The sequence below is a fragment of the Tachysurus vachellii genome, chromosome 6 (assembly GCF_030014155.1).
Source record: "Tachysurus vachellii isolate PV-2020 chromosome 6, HZAU_Pvac_v1, whole genome shotgun sequence".
Taxonomy (NCBI): Eukaryota; Metazoa; Chordata; class Actinopteri; order Siluriformes; family Bagridae; genus Tachysurus; species Tachysurus vachellii.
In genome coordinates, this window is record NC_083465.1 from 19,346,786 (window position 1) to 19,366,712 (window position 19,927).

The 19,927-nt window shown below is 38.2% G+C and overlaps 1 protein-coding gene across 2 annotated transcripts in view; it reads left to right on the top strand.

Annotated features, from left to right (window-relative positions):
• Window positions 1–19,927, top strand: part of LOC132847458 (inositol polyphosphate-5-phosphatase A) — a 150,381-nt gene that overhangs the window by 118,010 nt on the left and 12,444 nt on the right. For both annotated transcript variants that reach the window (XM_060872755.1, XM_060872754.1), the window contains exons 10-12: window positions 10,727–10,822; window positions 11,275–11,349; window positions 15,357–15,430. In XM_060872755.1, the coding sequence (XP_060728738.1) occupies window positions 10,727–10,822; window positions 11,275–11,349; window positions 15,357–15,430 (245 nt within the window). The remainder of the gene's footprint in view (window positions 1–10,726; window positions 10,823–11,274; window positions 11,350–15,356; window positions 15,431–19,927) is intronic.

Below are 19,927 nucleotides of genomic sequence, written 5' to 3' on the forward strand. Positions count from 1 at the left end.
CCCCATGACCCAATACACATCTTCATTCAGTAACCTTCAGCCTATAAATGATAATATCGCAACATTTTTGAATGAGGGCATTAATATAAATCTACTACTGTCAGAGCTGTTGTTGTAGTACATGAACAGCTTCTGACCAATCAGTTTCAAGAGCTAGTGCTGTGTTGTAATCATTATTAATTCATGAAGTAATCCATCATATATTTAAAAAAAATGTCATATTTTACTTTGCTGTTTAAGTTTGACTTGTTTTAATAAAAGCAATAACAATCGCACCGATTGATCGTGTGCATTGATTAACGCAGTAATGAACTCGAGTTTAGCTGCTGAAAAAAGCTTGTTTGTCGGTACCTCACTTGTGTTTCTTTAGAGAAGGTTCATGACTTTATTCAACCAAGTCTGATATTCCTTCATTGAAAATGACTTTCTGCTAGACGATTCCTAAATGAGGTGACAGTGTGGAGTGATTTATCATTAAACGGACCTCAGAAGATTGAGCGCTTTGTATTCAGAGCCTCTCACACATGTACTAGAGCCTTGCACTCATGTTCGTTATGAAACAATGTGTTATGATTTTATATTCGGATATAAAGCTTCCGGGTTTGTTGATAACCGATAACAATGACAGCTTTGACATTTGTGTAATCTCTATGATCTAGAATATCCAACTTATTCTATGTAGTTCTGTTCTATAAGCTTGATCTTAGTCTAAAATTTATTTTCAGAGGAACGTGTGAATTATCTACTAATCCTGCAGATTTTATCCTGTGATCATGTAATGCTATACAGCAAAACTGTATCGAATGCAGGTATTTCTAGTTTTAAGCAGAAAGTTTTTCATGTATTTTATCCTTAAAGAAAGACTTTCAGTTCTAATAGCAAAAGAATGAGATGAGACCGACATTTTATTTTAAACAAACATTCTGATAAATATTATAACTAATAAAATCTTACTTAAATATCTACAAGGACAATGGTGAAAATAAATTATATATATACCTCACCCTTGGGTTTAAATTTGATTTTAGGAAAGGCAAGACATCATACTTATATCAGTTGCAGACCACAGTCTGGAATTTTTTGCTGCTGTGTGATGGTATAGGACTTCATAACTGATCAAAAGAACTTCTGCTGTTCATTGTAATTACAACAAGTGGTATACAATATGATAGCAATATGAACTAGTCCTGGCAAAGGGATCTAATGAAAATGTTTATAGCAGCATTTGGGAAAATGTAAAGAAGAAATACTGTATCTATGATTAAATTTTCCAGCTGCTTTAAAAAAATCTGCATATTTCTAGATTAGCCTTGAATAATAAGGAAATATTTTTGTGTAGAGGAAAGCTGGACTTGTGCTGCAAGTGTCTCAGAAAATCATATTCCTAGGACAGTGAGTAGATGATATGATTATTTGACTTATTTCCTACAGACATTCTTGCAACGCAGCAGACTGGTTTAAACTGGCATTTCAGTATTACATTTATGGATGTTCATGCAGACTGTATTAAAGAATAATAAATAGAAAAGGGTGTATTTGTCTGTAGATGAAATGGCTCTCTGGATGATCTCTCCAGCTTATTGTTAGGACAGAAACCGACCTTGAGCCATATTAGAACCCATTTGCTATTGCCTTCTGGTTAACTGTGGATCAGCTTGGTTTTATTGATGCAAAGAGACTTAAACAGTTTGTGGACATCTGTGGTGACTGGTCTGGGAGTTGTGGATTGAAGCAGTAGCAGTAGAGGGGAGGTGAGGTGGGCCTCTCCATGTTTAAGCTTCTATTAGCTCTCTTTGTACATGTGGCACAAATGTGTCAAAAGCCTGGTGTGAAACAATGGCTGCTCATTCTCTGCTTAATACGGCGAAGAGAACATACACACCCCTTAGTGCCTTACTTCACACACTACTCACACATACTCAGGCACAATGAAGCATCTGGTGGTTTTTTCCTCTCAAGAAGTCTTTTCTTTTTAGCTATTGTGTGTCTGTGTGTTTGGTGAGCAGCATGTATGCTCTTACAGCAAATCTGCTTTACTAAATTAGAGACATTTAATGATGGAAATGTAGAAGGGTAAAAAAAACTTTCCTCCTTTTTTGTGCTGGTGTGTTGATGAGATGCTTGCTCACTGCTTGCTCATGGTATTAGGAGAGAGAAAGTGTGTGTGTGTGTGTGTGTGTGTGCGGAGCCCCCCAGCAGTGGGAGGTCAAAGGGGTCAAAGTGATGAATTTTTATGGGGCTGTTCCTTGTGTTTCAGGCCTGTCCCATTCTCCTCGCGCTGCACTGCCTCTCAATGACACCCAAACTGGCCAATTTGTCCTGCAGGGCCCTAGAGAAAGGGCCTGCTTGAGACTTAAATGCCAGAGGGAACACACACACACCACCTCACTGACATTCCCCACCTACCCCTGTTGTCCTGAGATGATTTGTGGCCTGTCCATTCTGTGCTGGCAAGGCCAAACGTGGTTCCAGGGCCGTCAGCTAGCTGAGAGACCCAATGCCATTGTTTTAGAGGGCTTTTCCCAGATGTTCCACAGGCTAAGATGAATAGGATTCATTCCCTTCCACCTCTCAATCGCCTTTATCCTGCTTTCCGTTTTCCTCCCACACACCCCCTTCATGGCTGCCCAGCATGCTCTGTCCAGCTCTCCTTTAGTTACATGCTGATTACTAGACGTGTGCATGGGCATGCAGATGTACATTTGGTACGGGTGTGGAACCTAAAATGTGCACTTTGGGTTGCAGGAATAATACTGTTTTAACTGGGTGTGTTGTCAGGTTTAGATGTAGCTTAAGAAGCTAAGAGATACGATATATGATTCCATGTATTTTAATAAATCTGGATTTTCAGCCAAAGAAAATACCTGATACATAAGAGAATTTACGAGCTGCTTTACAGATCATTTTCTTTGCTGCTAAAGTAAAACTGGAAGGAGATTTGGCATATAAAATTCATGTATGTATGCATCATATCAGAGAAGTTAAAGGGGAAGTGATGTGTGCTCTACTGTTGGGCTCATCTATCAGCAGCGAAAGCACAAGTGCTGGACTGTCTGAGTTTACAAAACAATTTGGACTTGCAGACAGCATGGCAGGTGTCATTAATTTGACATTAATAATTATAAGCGAATAATTCAGGCTATTAAATGCATTAGTCAGCTTACTTGGAATGCCCATGATGTCAGATACATGTTTCCTCAAATATTTTTTGTGTCTCTGTATGTGGCCAGAACCATATCATAAAGCTGAACGAATTTAACCACTAGAATGAATTTTCTTTTTTAGTACTACAGAAACCGACAGGAGATCGATCACATGCTTTACTGTCTATAAGTTATTTGTTAGTTAGAATTTTCATTCAGGATTCATGAATGATCATTTATATCCTGAATTTAGGTATTTCTGTAAAGCTGCTTTGTGATAATGTTCATAATGGACGAGGACACCAAGACAGTTTTAAAACAAAACACATTGTTTAAAGTGCCTACCATGTAACTCTGCGAATAAATACTTTGGACAAACTAATATTTAAATTGAAGCAGCTGTCTATGTAGATCTGTAACATTGACTACAAACACTATATGGAGGCTTTAGACTGCATTGGGTTGACCTCTGGAACTCAGAGCTTCATTCATCACTCAGAGCAGACATTATTGATTTCCAACTCATAACTCCTCATGCCACCACTCACTGCCCTGCCATTACACCAACATGATGAGCCATTGTGAACATTTATGGAGCCGAGTAATTAGATCTCAATTAAAGAGTGAAACAGAAAGAAAGAGAAAGATGAAGCCTGTGATAGCCACCTTGGTTGCCATTATCTACACAGAGATATTTAGTGTCACTTCACAGCTACCGAACGTCTTGAGAGACTCATTACCATCTTATTATCTGCCATTGTGATTAAACAACATTCCAGCTTGAGTGGTAAGGATGTTACTGTATGAAATTTCAACAAAAAATTTCAAACATGGTTTTGCAATTAATTGAAAAGTCTCTTTTCATGTCTTGTATATAATAAAGATTAAATGTTCTAATTGCGGTTTGTACTGCAGGACAGATTTATAATCAATATGATTTGAACAGGACTAATGTCATTCTTACCAGAGACATTTTGGTAATAATTACATTACAACTTTTCCTATGAAAAAGTAGCCCAAGATATTTTTGCGAATTACATGAAATCACATACATTGATCCAATTGTTGTCAACCCCAAAAATGTATTAAAATGCATTTTATTCTGTATTTAATAAAATAATAATAAGGTAAAGTCAGATAACAATCCATCCTACAGGAAAATCTCAACAATTTATCCTTGTGTTAACACCTTGGCAGTGAAAGTAGAGGTGCTAGAGCATTAAGGATTGTGATGATACTCAGCAAATGTCTTCGTTCTGTAGTGTGTGATTTGAGTATGCCTGTAAAGGAAGTAATGTTGGACATTGCCAAGATTGGCACTGTCTGTAAAGAAATGACAGCTCCACTACAGGCATTGGTGGGAAAATATTAACAAACCATGACTGCCAACAGGGTCTCTGACTCCAAGTGCCAAACCCAGTGAATGGACAGAAAAGCGTTCCTTAAACAGCACCATTGAGAGCCATCAACTCTAACACCTCTCTGTTTCTCTCGCTCTTTAATTGAGATCTAATTACTCGGCTCCATTAATGTTCACAATGGCTCATCATGTTGGTGTAATGGCAGAGCAGTGAGTGGTGGCATGAGGAGTTATGAGCTGGAAATCAATAATGACTGCTCTGAGTGATGGAAGGAGACTACAGGAGGAGGCTCTGAGGTTCAGAGGTCAACCCAATGCAGTGTAAGCTCTCTGTATTATAGGCTTATAACCACAGTTAAAAAAACAATATGGACAATACTGTGAGACTAGCAGATTTGTTTTTAAACTAGCATTACTGAATGTTTTGTTGTTTTTAATGTTCTCTTTGTAAGTTGTAACTGACTTATTAGTTCACAGAGAATCAGATTAATTTGCAAAAAGAAAATATTGTTTTGATGCATAATTATCATTAACACACTTTTCCAGTACAATGTTGGTTGCTTTAAAATTTCTTTAAAATCTAATTTTCCAGTGTATATGTCAGAGTTACATCTAAAAGTGGTTTTATTATACAATAATCACACTAGGAGAAATGTGCCAGTACCATATTTATGACAGACATGTAAATGTTTGTGCAGTAAGACATAATGTTAGTGTAGTTAGGCAAAGAATTATTCTTAACAATACTATTCAGTGGAAATGTTGCCATACAGTACTGTGTTTGTGTGCGTGTGTGTGTCTCCAGCTGTGTGTGGTTGCAGTAACAGAAGGTAGGTGTGTGTGTGTGGGGGGGTCCTCTCATTGATAGGATTAAAACTCTAAAGAGCATCTGACACTAAAGCACAGACTTTGCTCCAAACTGCTTCGCCCTGCACACACACACACACACACACTCTCCCAACTATTACTTATAGCCATTTGGATCGGCTCATTTATAATCGTTTAAGAGAATCGATAACCATTGATGAAAGAAGAGCTGCACTCTATGAGATCTAATGAAGAGCATTACTTGGACTTCGCACGGTGACCTTTCTTCCCCCACAGCAGTGGTCCTCAACCAAAGTGGGCATTTTAGACTGAAGCCCAACACTTATCTTTAGTGTAGCACAGCATTTTTTTCAGCACTTTGTCATCTGTATTGTGATGTACCAGTTATTATTGCTTTAATGCACAACGCTAAGATCATACTCTTTGTACTATATTCTGTAGTGTTTTATACCACATTTCCTTTAAATACTTAACTCTGATTGGTCAGAAGATGTTGACAGCACAGCGTAAACTGTTGTACAGCTGTAAGGCAAATCACAGGATAATGTTAATACACTCTAATACATTAGCATTCCAGTCAAAACAATTTACACTTCACATATAAAGTATGTCATTGTGGAAAAGTCGTCAGTGTTAGCAATTTTGTAACTTTTCCAATTTAAACGGTTCCTTTAATATTTGCAATTTGGGAACATCTTCATGAAGGTAGGCTTTGAAATTTGTGGTTATTCAATAATGCCAAAAATCTAGCTACAGTGGTTGCAAATCAGTGACTTCTGTGCCGTCCCAATCCCGGATAAGTAGAAGTTGTTGCGTCAGGAAGGGCATCTGGCGTAAAACATGCCAAATTTAAACATGCGAGTCATCACTCGGTTGAGGCCCAGGTTAACAACGATCGCCATCGTCGCTGTCGATCTACAGGGTGCTGGCAGAAATTAGGCTACTGTTGGTCGAGGAAGAAGAGGAGGGAGAAAGGTTCATAGGATGCCAAAGATAGAGTTAGGTGGAAACAGATGATTTGCTGTGGCGACCCCTAAAGGAAAAGGCCGAAATTAGAAGAAGATTCAATAAGCTGCTTTTTTTTCCATTTGAGAGAAAAAAAGAGAAGCTGTTGAAGAACCACTATTTATAGCTGCTGTAATGAAGGATGTATAATATATAATGCATACATTTCTCAACATTACGCATACTTAATCATTCTAGACTGTTTTTGATACTATTGTTAGCTTTATTCAATGATGCACTGATCTCGACTCTTATATCAAGATTAACTGACCCTGGACGTGCTTACTACACACACGTAAATTGGGGTGTGAAGGTTTTTTGGGGGTTTTTTTTGTTTGCTTTTGTTTGGTTTTTTTTGTTTGTTTGTTTGTTTGTTTTTGTTTGGATTTTTTTTAGCAGTATTTTTTGCATAAGCAATTTATCAATAGATATTTTGCAGCAGTTTCCCAAGGAAGTCTTTTGAATGTCTGAATGGTTAATTCCCCTCTCACCTTTATTATAGCTCTTTTTTCATTCTGAAGTATTAAATGAAAAGCCCAGTTGCTGTAAAATGATTTAGGGTAATATTATTTAGATTGGGTCAGCAAGAGTCTATGTAATTTATTTAAATGCTGCTTTTTAATGAAGCAGCTGAAAGAGACTCCTGTGTTCACACTCTCACTGTGGTTGCCCATGTATGATCAACAATTAGATGAGTAGATTGGGTCAGCAGCTGTTCTCTGGTCTTAGTGTGTATTATCAGAGAGCAACAGACTTTCCTTGGGCCATGAGCCCATAAGCAATAAGCTCAAAATTTACATAAGCAATAATAACAATTTATACCAATCATCAGTTTTACACCCCCTGGCTCTTAATGTATTGCATTGCCTTCTTGGGAATCAATGAATGTTTTGTAATAGCTGGGTATGAGTCTCTCATTTATCCTAAGTGTGAAAAGATGGATATCAACATCATATAATCACTTTTGGAAAGGAGTCAAGTATGAAGAACATGGTGGAAAACTAGGACCTTTTCTGGATTTTGATTACAAAACATAAAAACAGTTTTTGTCTTGTAGTCTATGTAAACATATTTTATGTGTAATAGCTTATTGAGGATAATACTAACTAAAAATGAAATACAATCTTTATGATCCCCTTTTTTGTTTTATTTTTATTTCATTTTTGACATTTTGCAGCTTCTACAAGGTGTATGTATCTTGTATGTAATGACCATACCCCTATGTATGTACGTATTGAATGTTACAGGTTACTTTAGTTAATCCATTGATGAGAGATAATGCGCTGCTCACTTACAGATGCTTTGACTATACAGAGAGATTAAAGCAAGACTATTCTGTCTGCACACAAACAGGTGCAAAACGATCTGCCAGGCATGATCATTCCATCACCAAACAGTTATATAAATTTCTATTAATGGCATTTGGCAGAAATAATAACAGAAATATGAAAAAGATCAAATGGAGCGTAAATTATATTTAGTTGGAGGCTAAATATAAAAACAGGCTGGAGCATGGAATGAATTCTGACAGCACTAATATGCACGTTAGGATGTTTCCATGTTTGTCTTATTGATTGTCTGATTGATTGCTTGATTTATAGCATTTAATCACCGTTAAGGGGAGGCGACCTGTGACTCGCTGTTTATCAGTGAACACAAGGATTTCAGTGTTGATCCGTAATAAGAAGGCTCTTATTACACATCTTGTAAAAGATAAAAATCCTCTTGGCACAGGCAGCTGTTGATTGTGACACTTAGTATTATAAGTGACCTACGGTATATCTTTTATTCATTTTTTTTTATCTCTGAATGTTATAATAACAAGGTAACAAGATGCTTATCAATGTGTTTATAATTCACTACAAAATAAAAATCATATTCTAGTGAAAACTAACAATGTTGTTCTCCTTTGTTGTACATTTTTAAACTTTTAGGTTGTTTGAAAATGTCCAGCTGTACAACCAGGAGAGTGAGGTATTAGAATATGTCTTGTGCATGAGTGTAAGTGAGTCTACAATATCGGTTCATTAACCTGGGAACAAAATTATCAATAGCTGTTTGCAGATCCTGATCCCCATGGATTATTGAAATCATTTAAACATGAATGGATTTTGTGCTTCTGTACTCATAAGTGGATGCTCTTAATTTCAATAAGGCTACTCCAGTCCTTGGCAGCATAGTCCGTCTGAAATGGTGAGAGTTTTCTGCTTGGCTGACTCTCCGGCAGAGACAAGGACAGAGGGAAAGTTTCTGGTAAAGAGAGCTAAAAGCTTAACCCTAAAAGCTTAAAGTGATGCATCATATTGAAATAAAATTATGGTTTACATTCTATACATATAATTTTTTTTTTTTTCACGACCAACATTCATCAGAGTGTTTTGTTTACTTAAATTGAATTTCACTGACTTGTTTTATAGGCTAGCTGCTCTTTATTATTAGCTAAACTATTGTTTTTACAGCAGTAATTTCTGCAAACATAAAAAAGATCAATTTCACAGCGTTGTCTCAGTGTGTGTGGCTACAATGACTTTGTCAGTCTAAGTATCTCTGCCTTTAGCCTTTTTAGCGAGATCTTTTTTTGGGCTTATTCATGGCTCAAAGCAGCTTAAACCCTGTAAAGCGCATTAGTTTGAGGCTGCAAAGGGAGCTCTGTGAGCTGCTGCTTGGACCCAAATGAGCAAAAGATGGAGCGATTTGTTAGAGCTTAGAAAGCATCCAAATGGAGGGAAGAAAGGAGGGGGAGAAGGAATGAAGGAAGAAGGTTTGCTCCTCTCTTTTCTGCCGCTGTTTGTTTTAATCTGAGGCACAGCTCTGTGAGCTTGCTGGCCTGATTTGTGACATTTCATTCTAAAGGCCCTTCTTTTTCCCCTTTCTGCTATATTGGCTTGACCTAATTAACTAATCTGTGCTTTGAATTTCAATCAGGCCTGTGGGATGGGAACCAGCAGGACTGGCTTTACCTCATTCAACTGTCTTCAAACACAGATGGTCGAATGTTTAACTAATTGTTAAAAAGACTTGACAAAAGGGAATTTAGCCGCACACACAGTCTTCGGGGGTCAGGACAAGACCAAGACATAAAGAGGACCAGAGGGACATGATGCACTATTCTCCATTCTGGTTTCTTAAAATCATTAAAATGCATTGGGTGTTATTTGGGTGGTTTGGACTCTATTATGCTATAAAAGTCTTGGTTAGCTTTGGCTGGAACTGCAGATTAGTTATGTGTTCTGTCTGACTGATTGTAGTATGACATCTGAATTTTTTATACCATCAACATTAAACTAAAATTAGTTTTAAAAAAATGTCCAATTGCATAAACGTTTTTGCTTATAACAGCATTTAACATAATTGAATGCCATCTGTTTCTTTTTCAGATTCAAAAATGATTGATTTGTATCACATTGGGGGATTCGCATTAACACTTTTTACTATCACAGATACCTTTTAAACATGTTTTGTACTGCAGATACCTTTTAAACATGTTTTGTACTGCAGATACCTTTTAAACATGTTTTGTATTTAATATGCATACTTCAATACGTGTTTTTGTCATCAAATTATTCTCTTTTTTTATGCCAGTTCTTTAGATTTGAAATGAAAAATGAAAAAAATGTCTTTAACTGTGTAGTTAGTCCTTGATGAGCTGCCATTAGTTTGATAATTGACAAATAAAAAAGCCAAAAGGAAAAAATAAAAGTTAGAATGGTCCTTCGGTTGATCCACAGCATGTCGTCACTGCTAGGTTCGCATCTGGACCATGTTCCATCAGTGGCCCATAGACCACATTCCAAGAAAAAATTTAGGTGCCACATATTCCTTGAAATTTACTCTAAGACTTTTAATACCATGTGTTCTGCTTTGTAAAGAACTAATAATCGTTGTTACAAAAGTGAAGGATCCTTATCTTCTTAAAGAGGTTCTCTTAGGATTCCTTTCTAAAAGGTAGAACTGTGCATACATCAGGACCTTTAAAGGGGATCCAGAGCAACAAACCAACAAACACTTAAGGAATATATGAAATATATAGAAATATGAAAGATTAAATGTTTTAAAGAGCAGGCCTAATAAGTTTGAGCTCCTCTAACCAAATTATTTTATTTATTTATTTTATTCACAGCTTTAAAATGTCTCCTATTGTTGTCTGCTCAAAACACAATATTTGTTAAACCCAGCTGTTATTTTAATTATTAACATAATCTCTCTCTCTCTCTCTCTCTCTCTCTCTCTCTCTCTCTCTCTCTCTCTCTCTCTCTCTCTCTCTCTCTCTCTCTCTCTCTCTCTCTCTCTCTCTCTCTCTCTCTCTCTCTCTCTCTCTCTCTCTCTGTGTGTGTCTCTGTCCCTCTCTCTGTCTCTGTCTCTCTCTGTCTGTCTCTGTGTGTGCCTGCAGAGTTTGTGTTCAACAGCCACCATGCAGACGGTTCGAACTGCAGACACCAACCAAGTGGACAAGCTCATATTCCGAGAGTCTGACAATGACCGCAAGGTGAAATCTACGAATCTTACACGCACACACAAAATACTTCCCAGTACCACTACACTACAAAATTACAGCAATTCATATAATGTTAAATAATTCTTATTAATTTGAGATGTAATAAATTATTATTTACATAATTATTATTATTATATTATTTATATTATTAGTGTAATGTAAAGTAAATCTTAGATTATTAAAAGCCTGAATATCTTTAGCTGAGTAGATATTTAATATATTTAATCTGGCACATTTACTTTCTCAGCACAGGTTTCCCAGAACTGACATTTCTATTTTGCGTATTCACAAACCACACGTTTTTAAAATCTGCTTAACCCCTAATGTAAAAAAGGAAAATATACATTTTAACTGTAGATAACTGAATAATATAACTATATAATATACATTTAACTGTAGAATGAGCATCACTTACATTTTGACAGCCAGTATCTCTTTTGTAGGTTGTGTTACAACTCGAAAAGAAGCTTTTTAACTACATTAACCAGGATGTTTTCCGGGAAAACAACGGAATGCTGGTGAGCTATGTATTCTCTGTTTATAATAATGCTTTATTCATTTAATATTTAGAACAAACTTCATCACTCTTAGGGTTTTTATATTTTCAGTCTAGTGTAGAAAAGGAATGTTTGGAAAGCGTAATATGATCCATGAATGACAGAGAGATTAATATAATGAGGTGTGATGAGAAATATCTTATCTGTGGGATGTGGTAGCTCAGTGGTTAAGGTGTTGGACTAAAGGACATAGGTTCGAATCCCAGGTACATCAAGCTGCTACTGTTGGGCATTTGAGCAAGGCCCTTAACCCTCAATTCCTCAGCTGCATAAATTGAAATAAAAAAATGTAAGTCACTTTGGATAAGGGTGTATGCAAATGTATCTTGTACAGTATGTACTTGCACACATACGGTCCTTTTATTAAGGCCTGTTTTATGGAAGGTAAAAAATAGCCTGACCTCACTATTATGTTTATAAATACAGGTGACTGTCCCAGTATATACTCATTAGAGAAAGTGTGTGTGTGGGTGGGTGGGTGTGCGTGTGTGTGTGTGTTTTCCTTCACATCACTGGAGAGCAGTAAGGCAGTAAGATGAATGACTTGATGGCTCATGAGAGATAATCTGATGGTCATGTTCCAGTTAAACATACTGTCTTATGAGCCTTATGAAACAAACTACCTTTCCAAAACGACAAATGTCCCTCCTCCCACTTCCATAAGGGGGGGGATAAATTTATAAATAAAACTCCATTGCATCCTTCATCAACTACTAGACTTGTACCAGCTTGACAGAAATTTAATTCGAGGCAGCTCTTGAAAATAATTATTGTATTTTGAGAGGAGTAATCATTGGTGGGGACATGATTGAATGTGTCCATGCCTATTGACTTTTGCTATGATTAATAGCTTTGTTTAGTCGATATTCCCATCGAAATTGTATAATTAATTATCCGGGTGGCTGTCAGGTGCAGAGGATGGAGAGCTCTGATGAGGATTTGGGAAGATTAAATTTTCCGGGGACCGCTGCGTCAAGGGGGCGTAAGGTTTGCTGCTGAGGGGGAGCATGTGTGTTTGTGTGTGTGTGTGTGTGTGTGTGTGTGTGTGTGTGTGTGTGTGTGTGTGTGTGTGTGTGTATATGTGTGTAAGTACCATCCGGCTGAGACATTCAGCAGTCGAGGACTGCGCTAAGTGTACTGCCCCCACCAACACCACCCTCAATCTCTCATCTTCTCATTGATTTTGTTTTAGTATCTCTTTATTGTAACTTTATCTGTTGTAGCTGGCCAGCCGGTGGGACGAACGAGAGCGCAGGGAGGGAGGAGTGGAGCAAGTGATGAACTTTTCTGTCAGGCTCCTCATGCTCCTCGCGTCCTCGGCCACCGCATTTCTCAAACCGCAGGAGTTTTTAAGAGTCCAAATAAATAAATAACATGGCCCTTCTGCGTAGGTCCAGCCATTTTTTATCTGTCAGGGAGCCTAAGCAGCAGAGCAGTGCTAATCTAATGTGAGTCCAGTGTTCTGCAAGCAGAAGTGGCTAAACGTACTGTTCCAATGTCTTTTTCTGACAGTAAGGAAACACATCTAAGGGTCCAAATGACAACCACTGCCCAAAACCAGACCACTGATTGTAACTAATTAAAGTATGAAAACAAAACTAAACCTGATTTATTTTGTGTATGCCTCTAATGAATTCGTTTTCAAAATGTAATGATAACTCTGTGAGAGTTGCTCAGGATGTTGATGATCATCCACCCTCCATCCTCGCATACGTGTCTGAGCCTGACAGTATATCGTTTTGGCACAAAATAATGAATACATCATAAAATTTGGGGGCCATATTGGCCCTGCAATGAAGGCAAAGTGTGTGGCGTAAAAATCAAATTAAATGACCTCTCACCCAGCTCTTATTGATGGCATTTAATGGCGGCCGACGTTGTCAGGGCCGTATTTGACAAAGTATAAATCAAAGCACAATTATGGCAAGGGACATAGCGTGAGCCGCCTGAAAGCCAGAGGGACATTTCGCTGTGCAGTTTTCCTGAAAGGCTCAGCTCCCGAGCAATCAAAGCTACCGTGATTTACGCAGCTGTGCCTATTGAGGCGAAGTGCACATTTTGAGCTAATGCTGACGTTTATTTTTATTTCTTTTGGTTCTTCCTGATCTGAGCCCTTGTCTTGTGCACTGGCCCTGTGATCTCTGTGCCCCTTTGAGCCTCAAGGTCAGTGGCACCTGATAAACAGCACAAGCTTCTATAAAACAGCAGGCCCTTGAACTTGGACGAAGCTCCGTTTTCCTGCCGACCCATCAGATGGCCAAGTCATTCTGCTTAATTGAGTCACGATTAAATGTAGTGTGAAATTTCGGCCCTCTGGCTGTCCTATAAAATGAAATAATTACCTACACGTAATCTCACTTACCAACAAATCATAACTTACTTATACCACCTCTGTCTATACAAACTTTTCCTGAAGGGCTGCTGTGTTTCATTTTACTTACGATTATCTCAGAGGTGAGAAACACACATTGTACTTGTGCTTAGTTTCTTTCTCCTGGGCATACACAAAACTCATTTCATATATGCACTCAAGCATGTAGGTTGCATATTGTGTGTGTGTGTGTGTGTATGTGTGCGTGTGTGTACATATGTCCAGCTCTGGTAACATGATGGATGCTTCTGCTAAAGCACAAAGCCAGTCCAAACACACAACACAATACAGACACACAATAACAATGTACAGTAATAAAACAATGCAGGCATAAACTAGAGCACATAGATAGCTGTCTTTATGTAGCTGACACACTGACACACACACACACAGTTGAAGCAGTGATGCAGGTGTCACTTGTACCTGTTGGTCTCTCCCATAATTAATGTGTACACACACAGGCTAATTATTCTGTTCTGCTTTGATTAATGACTTTAGCTTGTCTCAGTCATCCCTGCATCTGAGACGAGAGCTCAACTCCCTCTGAGTGTGTGCAGCTGGGAGAGAGCATGATTGATGAACACCTCACACACACACTCTACTCTTAGGAAAGGCACTTACTGTCATATGTGTTCACAGAGCCTGGTGTCAAAGGACACATAAACACACATCAATACACATACATGCCATACATGCCAACAGAGGCATCCATACACACTCAAACACTCACATCCATACACACAATAACACATTCATACACACCATCCCTCAAATTCATACACAAACATCCATAAACACACACAAAGCAACCATCTTGCCATGCCACACACACACACACATATCTGTGCACACACCATCATACATTTATGCACACACCCACACGCATCCATACACACAATAACACATTCATACACACCATCCCTCAAATTCATACACAAACATCCATAAACACACACAAAGCAACCATCAGGCCATGCCACACACACACACATATCTGTGCACACACCATTGTACGTTTATGCACACACCCACACGCATCCATACACACACCCAAAAATCTAATCAGTTCCATGTTAATGCTCCTGATACTAGCATGCAATAAAACATTCAGTCATGGGGGAAAGAAGTATGACCTACTAAACTTCTATAAACAAACAATTAACCTTAGTTGACAACAGAAATAAAACACTCAACAGGTTTCAATATGTATTCATTAAGTAAACCAACATTTAGAAACCAGGTTGGGGAAAAAATAAGTACACCCCTTAAATTAGTAATGTATAAAACCATATTTAGCAACAATAAGATGAAGCAAGCAGTTTCTGTTAGAGTTTATCAGTCTCTCACATCATATTAGAGAAAATTTGACCCATTCTTATTTGCTTGCTTCAGTTCATTGATGTTTGAGGCCATCTCAACATCTCAATAGGGTTGACGTCTGGACTTTGACTTTCAAAAATCATTGAACCCAACGCCTTGATTTTTTGGTTTCTTTAGCCATTCACATTCAGATTCAGCTGTGCTGATGTGCTTGGGTCTTTATTTTATATAATTCAATATAAAATGAATTGTATACCTTTTTTTTGCTCTTCCACAGCTATTAGAGTTTGATAAAGAGAAGGCTGTCTTTAAGGATCGTCTGCACGAGCTGGACATTTCCTTTCCTCCCAGGTATGAGCTCCTGTTTTATCCTCCTGTATGTTTTCTTAACTTCCTCTATATTATGATTTATTATTTTTTAATTTAAAATGTATTATTTATTATGATTATTCTCACTTCCTCTCCTCTGATTTCATGGTGAATACCTGTCCTAGGTAAATAAAACAATATTCTTTTAATTTACTGTTGGTTGCGTCATTGTCATAGATCTATTTAATTTCATTAATGATAAAGAGGTGAGAATTAATTGAATAAATACAGAAAAGTCATCATGTCAGGTTTGGTGTTAGGACACTGACAAATCACTAACTGAGACAAAAACACAGCATCATAGCATTGACACAATCTAGAAACCTGTTGATTCTTTCTTTCCTAAACTCTCTTACAGCACATTTTTAACTTTTAAATTGATTGCTGTCTGTCCATACAGATTACTTAATTATAGATGTTATCAGAAAACCAACGCATTTTCCACTCAGTGCTTCTGAACTAACATGCCACTTATTTTGCCTAATAGTGCATATGTGAGGCAGAACAGCATTAATATTCCATCGCAGTCGTTCTGTGTGTCCTCTTCTTCAAACAAATGAATGTACAATTAGGCCTTTCAGAAAGGCAGCAAGGGGGCAGGAGCTCCCAGTGCAGCGGCCCGAAGCATTGCGCCGCTAATGGTGCTTGACCTTTGGCGTCAGCGCTGACTCAATCAGTGTAGATAATGAAAAGATGTAATCAAACAATAATTACTTGATAAACTGCTCCACTAGCTCATGTGAGGAGGGGCCTTGGGTGTGTGTGTGCGCGTGTGTGTATGTGTGTGTGAGGTGTGTGTGTGTGCAGCGTACATGTGTATCTTTAAACCACTGTGTCTTAATCAGCTAAGTCCATTTACATGGCTTTGCATAAGTGACAGCTGGATTTATGGGGCTTTTACACTGTGTGACTTTTGCTCTCATCTGTCTCCAGTATATAATCCTGAATCATCTGGCACACGCTGAGAAATGGCGAAGTGCAAGGAGAGGATGCAAATGATCCTCCCGCACTGCTGCATGTGATGAATCAAAAATCCACAGCCATTAAGGAGTATATAAAATTTGATTTGATGCAAGTAGTGTCTGGTACAAGCCACATTATTGTCAGAGGTGAGAGTAAAGACACAGCTTAGTTAAACTTAAACAGCCAGTACACACACCCACACACAGGTTCACCCACACACACGTTCACCCACACACGCATACACGCGCGCACACATACACACACACACACACACACACTCCCTCCTCCTATCAGATACGCCTTGTGCTTCTTGAGCAATCAAGCACTCAGTGATTGTTCTCCATCACATGGACAGCCCTGAAACACCCCTGACCATCTGTGGGGTTATTGTACAGGGCTACAGAACAACACTCTCTCTCTCTCTCTCTCTCTCTCTCTCTTTCTCTTTCTTTCTCAGTCACCTCATTCTCAGCTGTATCTGCTCCGCCCTGCATCCCAATCTGTAAATTTAGCCGTGTCATTCATGGCATTTATTGCTTTTTTAATTATGTATTGATTTTCTGATATATTAAAAATATTAAGCAGTATTGACCTACCACATTGCACCTAATATTACAAATGAAATTACTAGTTAAAACAGATATTTGTTATCCATAATTTTTATATAAAAAATATAAATTATATATCCCTAAGAAATATATTCAACTTCAAAGAAATATCTACTGTGGTTAGATAAACTAAATTAGTCTGAAAGATTTTTTTATTTTTTTGTTCTCTGATGTACTCATAGCATAGCACTATTGCTAATGTTCTGTAGCAATGTAATGCTATATTATAGACCCATTAGTATTTAAATTAGTATTTAAATGCATTTAAGATCTTTTAACTCATTTGATATCAAATACATTTCACAGCTTTATTACTTATTTTATAGGAGCTGCTCACAAGGACATTTAGTTGCATGTGGAATAGAAGTGGAATTTTTAATTATTTGTAAGTTGTGTTTTATGAGATCAGTCAACATGCTCTGCACAGTATTCACATAATTTAATAACAACTACAGCAGAGCGATCCTTGTCCAGGTCATCCTCATAACACTGACACTTCAGAGCAGGAGACATGTGTTCTACTCCTTGTCTGTTCACACACTGTGTGTGAGTTGTTGTTTAAAGAGTGTGCTACAAGGTGCACATTCACAGCGCGGGACCTATGCCGTGTGTATGCATGTGTGTGTTTGGCCCACGACAAGGCTAAGTACTGAGGCATGAGAGTGTGGAATTTGGCCCTCTCTTGCCAACATTGGTGCTGGAGCCAGACGGACTGCACCAATCAGCTGTGGATCAAACACACGCATGCACACACATTCATTTATTCTGTACAAAAACACCTTGCATATTCGCATTCACGTAATGACTCAAATGAACACGTGGATGTCCGCCAGCACCGTATTAAAATGCAGGTATGATTGTGATAGAGTATCGGAGCAGATAAAAAGCTGATATGATTCGTACATAAAATGAATCTAAAAGGAAATGGGTGTTAATAATTGACTGAAAGTACAAAGTCTGCTAAAACCAGCGACCTGAGCACTGACGTATGCCAGTACTGCAGAGAGTGCTGTTTTACGGCCATGCCAGTGTAGTAATCTCTGTTATTGCTCTTATTAGCTTTCTGTAATGACATATTGTGATTGATCCATAAGGAATGCAGTTAGCTTAGGAGTTGTATGATTTTATTGTACTCTTCTCTATTTAAAATCAATGGGGAAATTGAATGGAAAATTTGGCCTAGGGGAATGTAGAGGATAATGAGAACCTGTAGGAAGCAGTTTCTATTTATTTCCGTACTAACAGGGTTACAGGAAATGGACAAGAGCGACCTGTGGATGCCATTCTTTCTAATTTCAATTCAAAGGTCCTTTCACAGAGAAAGTGCATGCGCTTCCAGATGGGTTGGGATTTGTGCATAGAGAAATATGTTTTCAGTGTGCGGCTGGCTCCAGGCCCGTGTCTTTCTGTTTGCCAAGTCTAGACAGGCAGTATAAAGCTCAAGCTCAGGGTCTTAAGGTGAGACCAGTAGGGGTCAGAGGCAACCTACTGTTATGTTTTCACCATTTACTGACGATAAGTAAAGGCATGAGTGGTGTAACACAGAATGCAACACTTTAACATACATCTCACAAAATACACAGCTGTATGAGGATGAGCTGTAGAGTGACTCTTTTGCAGAGGGATTTCAACTCAATGCCTGATTGTGATTTGTACATTCTGTGCCTTCCAGTCATGTAGGCATTAACAGAGCGTGGCATTGGTTCTCAGCTCAGTTTGAGGTTTGGCATGTTTGGCACCTGAAAGGCTGAACTACTAAACCTCCATTGTTTAGACAAGTCCAAGCCTTGAGAATACATTATAGTCCATAAAATTTGAGCTCACTATCGAAAATTTCTGAAATTATATAACATTAATATAATGTTATAATATAACATATGCAATAATATAACATTAAAGGTCTTAAAAGAAGCTTACATAATTTTTAGTACTATAACTTGAAAATATCTTCATTAAAAACTATTCAATTAACTGACATTTACACAGCATGACGTAAATGGGCGATTTTAATAGTGTGTCCAAAGTTCAAAGGGCATTTTCTGGTGCTCAGCTATGTGTTAAGAAAGTGTTCCAGAGTTGATGCACACAGTATATGCCAATATAAACAGACCAGCCATAACATTAAAAACACTGACAGGTGAAGTGAATAACGCTGATTTTGTCAGTCAGTTCTCAAAATTGATGTGCTGGAATCTAAACGACTGACAAGGGCCAAATTGTGATGGCTAGATGACTGGGTATTGTGGGGTATTCCTGGGGTCCAGTAGATAGTACCTACCATAAATGGTCCAAGGAATGAAGGTTAGCCTGTTTCGTCTGATCATAAAGAAGGGCTACTGTAGCACAAATTGCTGAAAAGGTTAATGCTGGCTATAGTAGAAAGGAGTCAGAACAACCAGTGTGTTACATATTGTTGTGTATGAGTCTGTATAGCTGCAGACCAGTCATGCAGAGTGTCCACGCTGACCCTTGTCCACAGCCAAAAGCACCTACAGTACAATAGGCACATGAGCATCAGAACTGAACCATGGAGAAATGGAAGAATATGGTATGGTCTGATGAATCATGCTTTTTAGAGGAAATTAAATATTTTCAAATAGAATGCTCAGTCTTAATTATTACACATTGAAAAGGCAAACCTGGTTGCAAAAAGGTAAACTGTGAACTATGCTCTATACCCTCACTGCAGGCTGTGTTTAGTAATAGTAGGACGTTTTGTCAATTTGTATGACGAAATAAGGACACTGGGAGGTGATGTCACCGTCATGGATTGTCCCGATCTGTGTGTAACAGCTTAAACCCCATCCATCTAACTGCTCTCATGCCCCTATCCCCACCGCCCCCAATTCCCACCAGTCTCCCTATGAAACTATTGAGTGATGTCACCCATTTGGATGGGCAGCTCTCC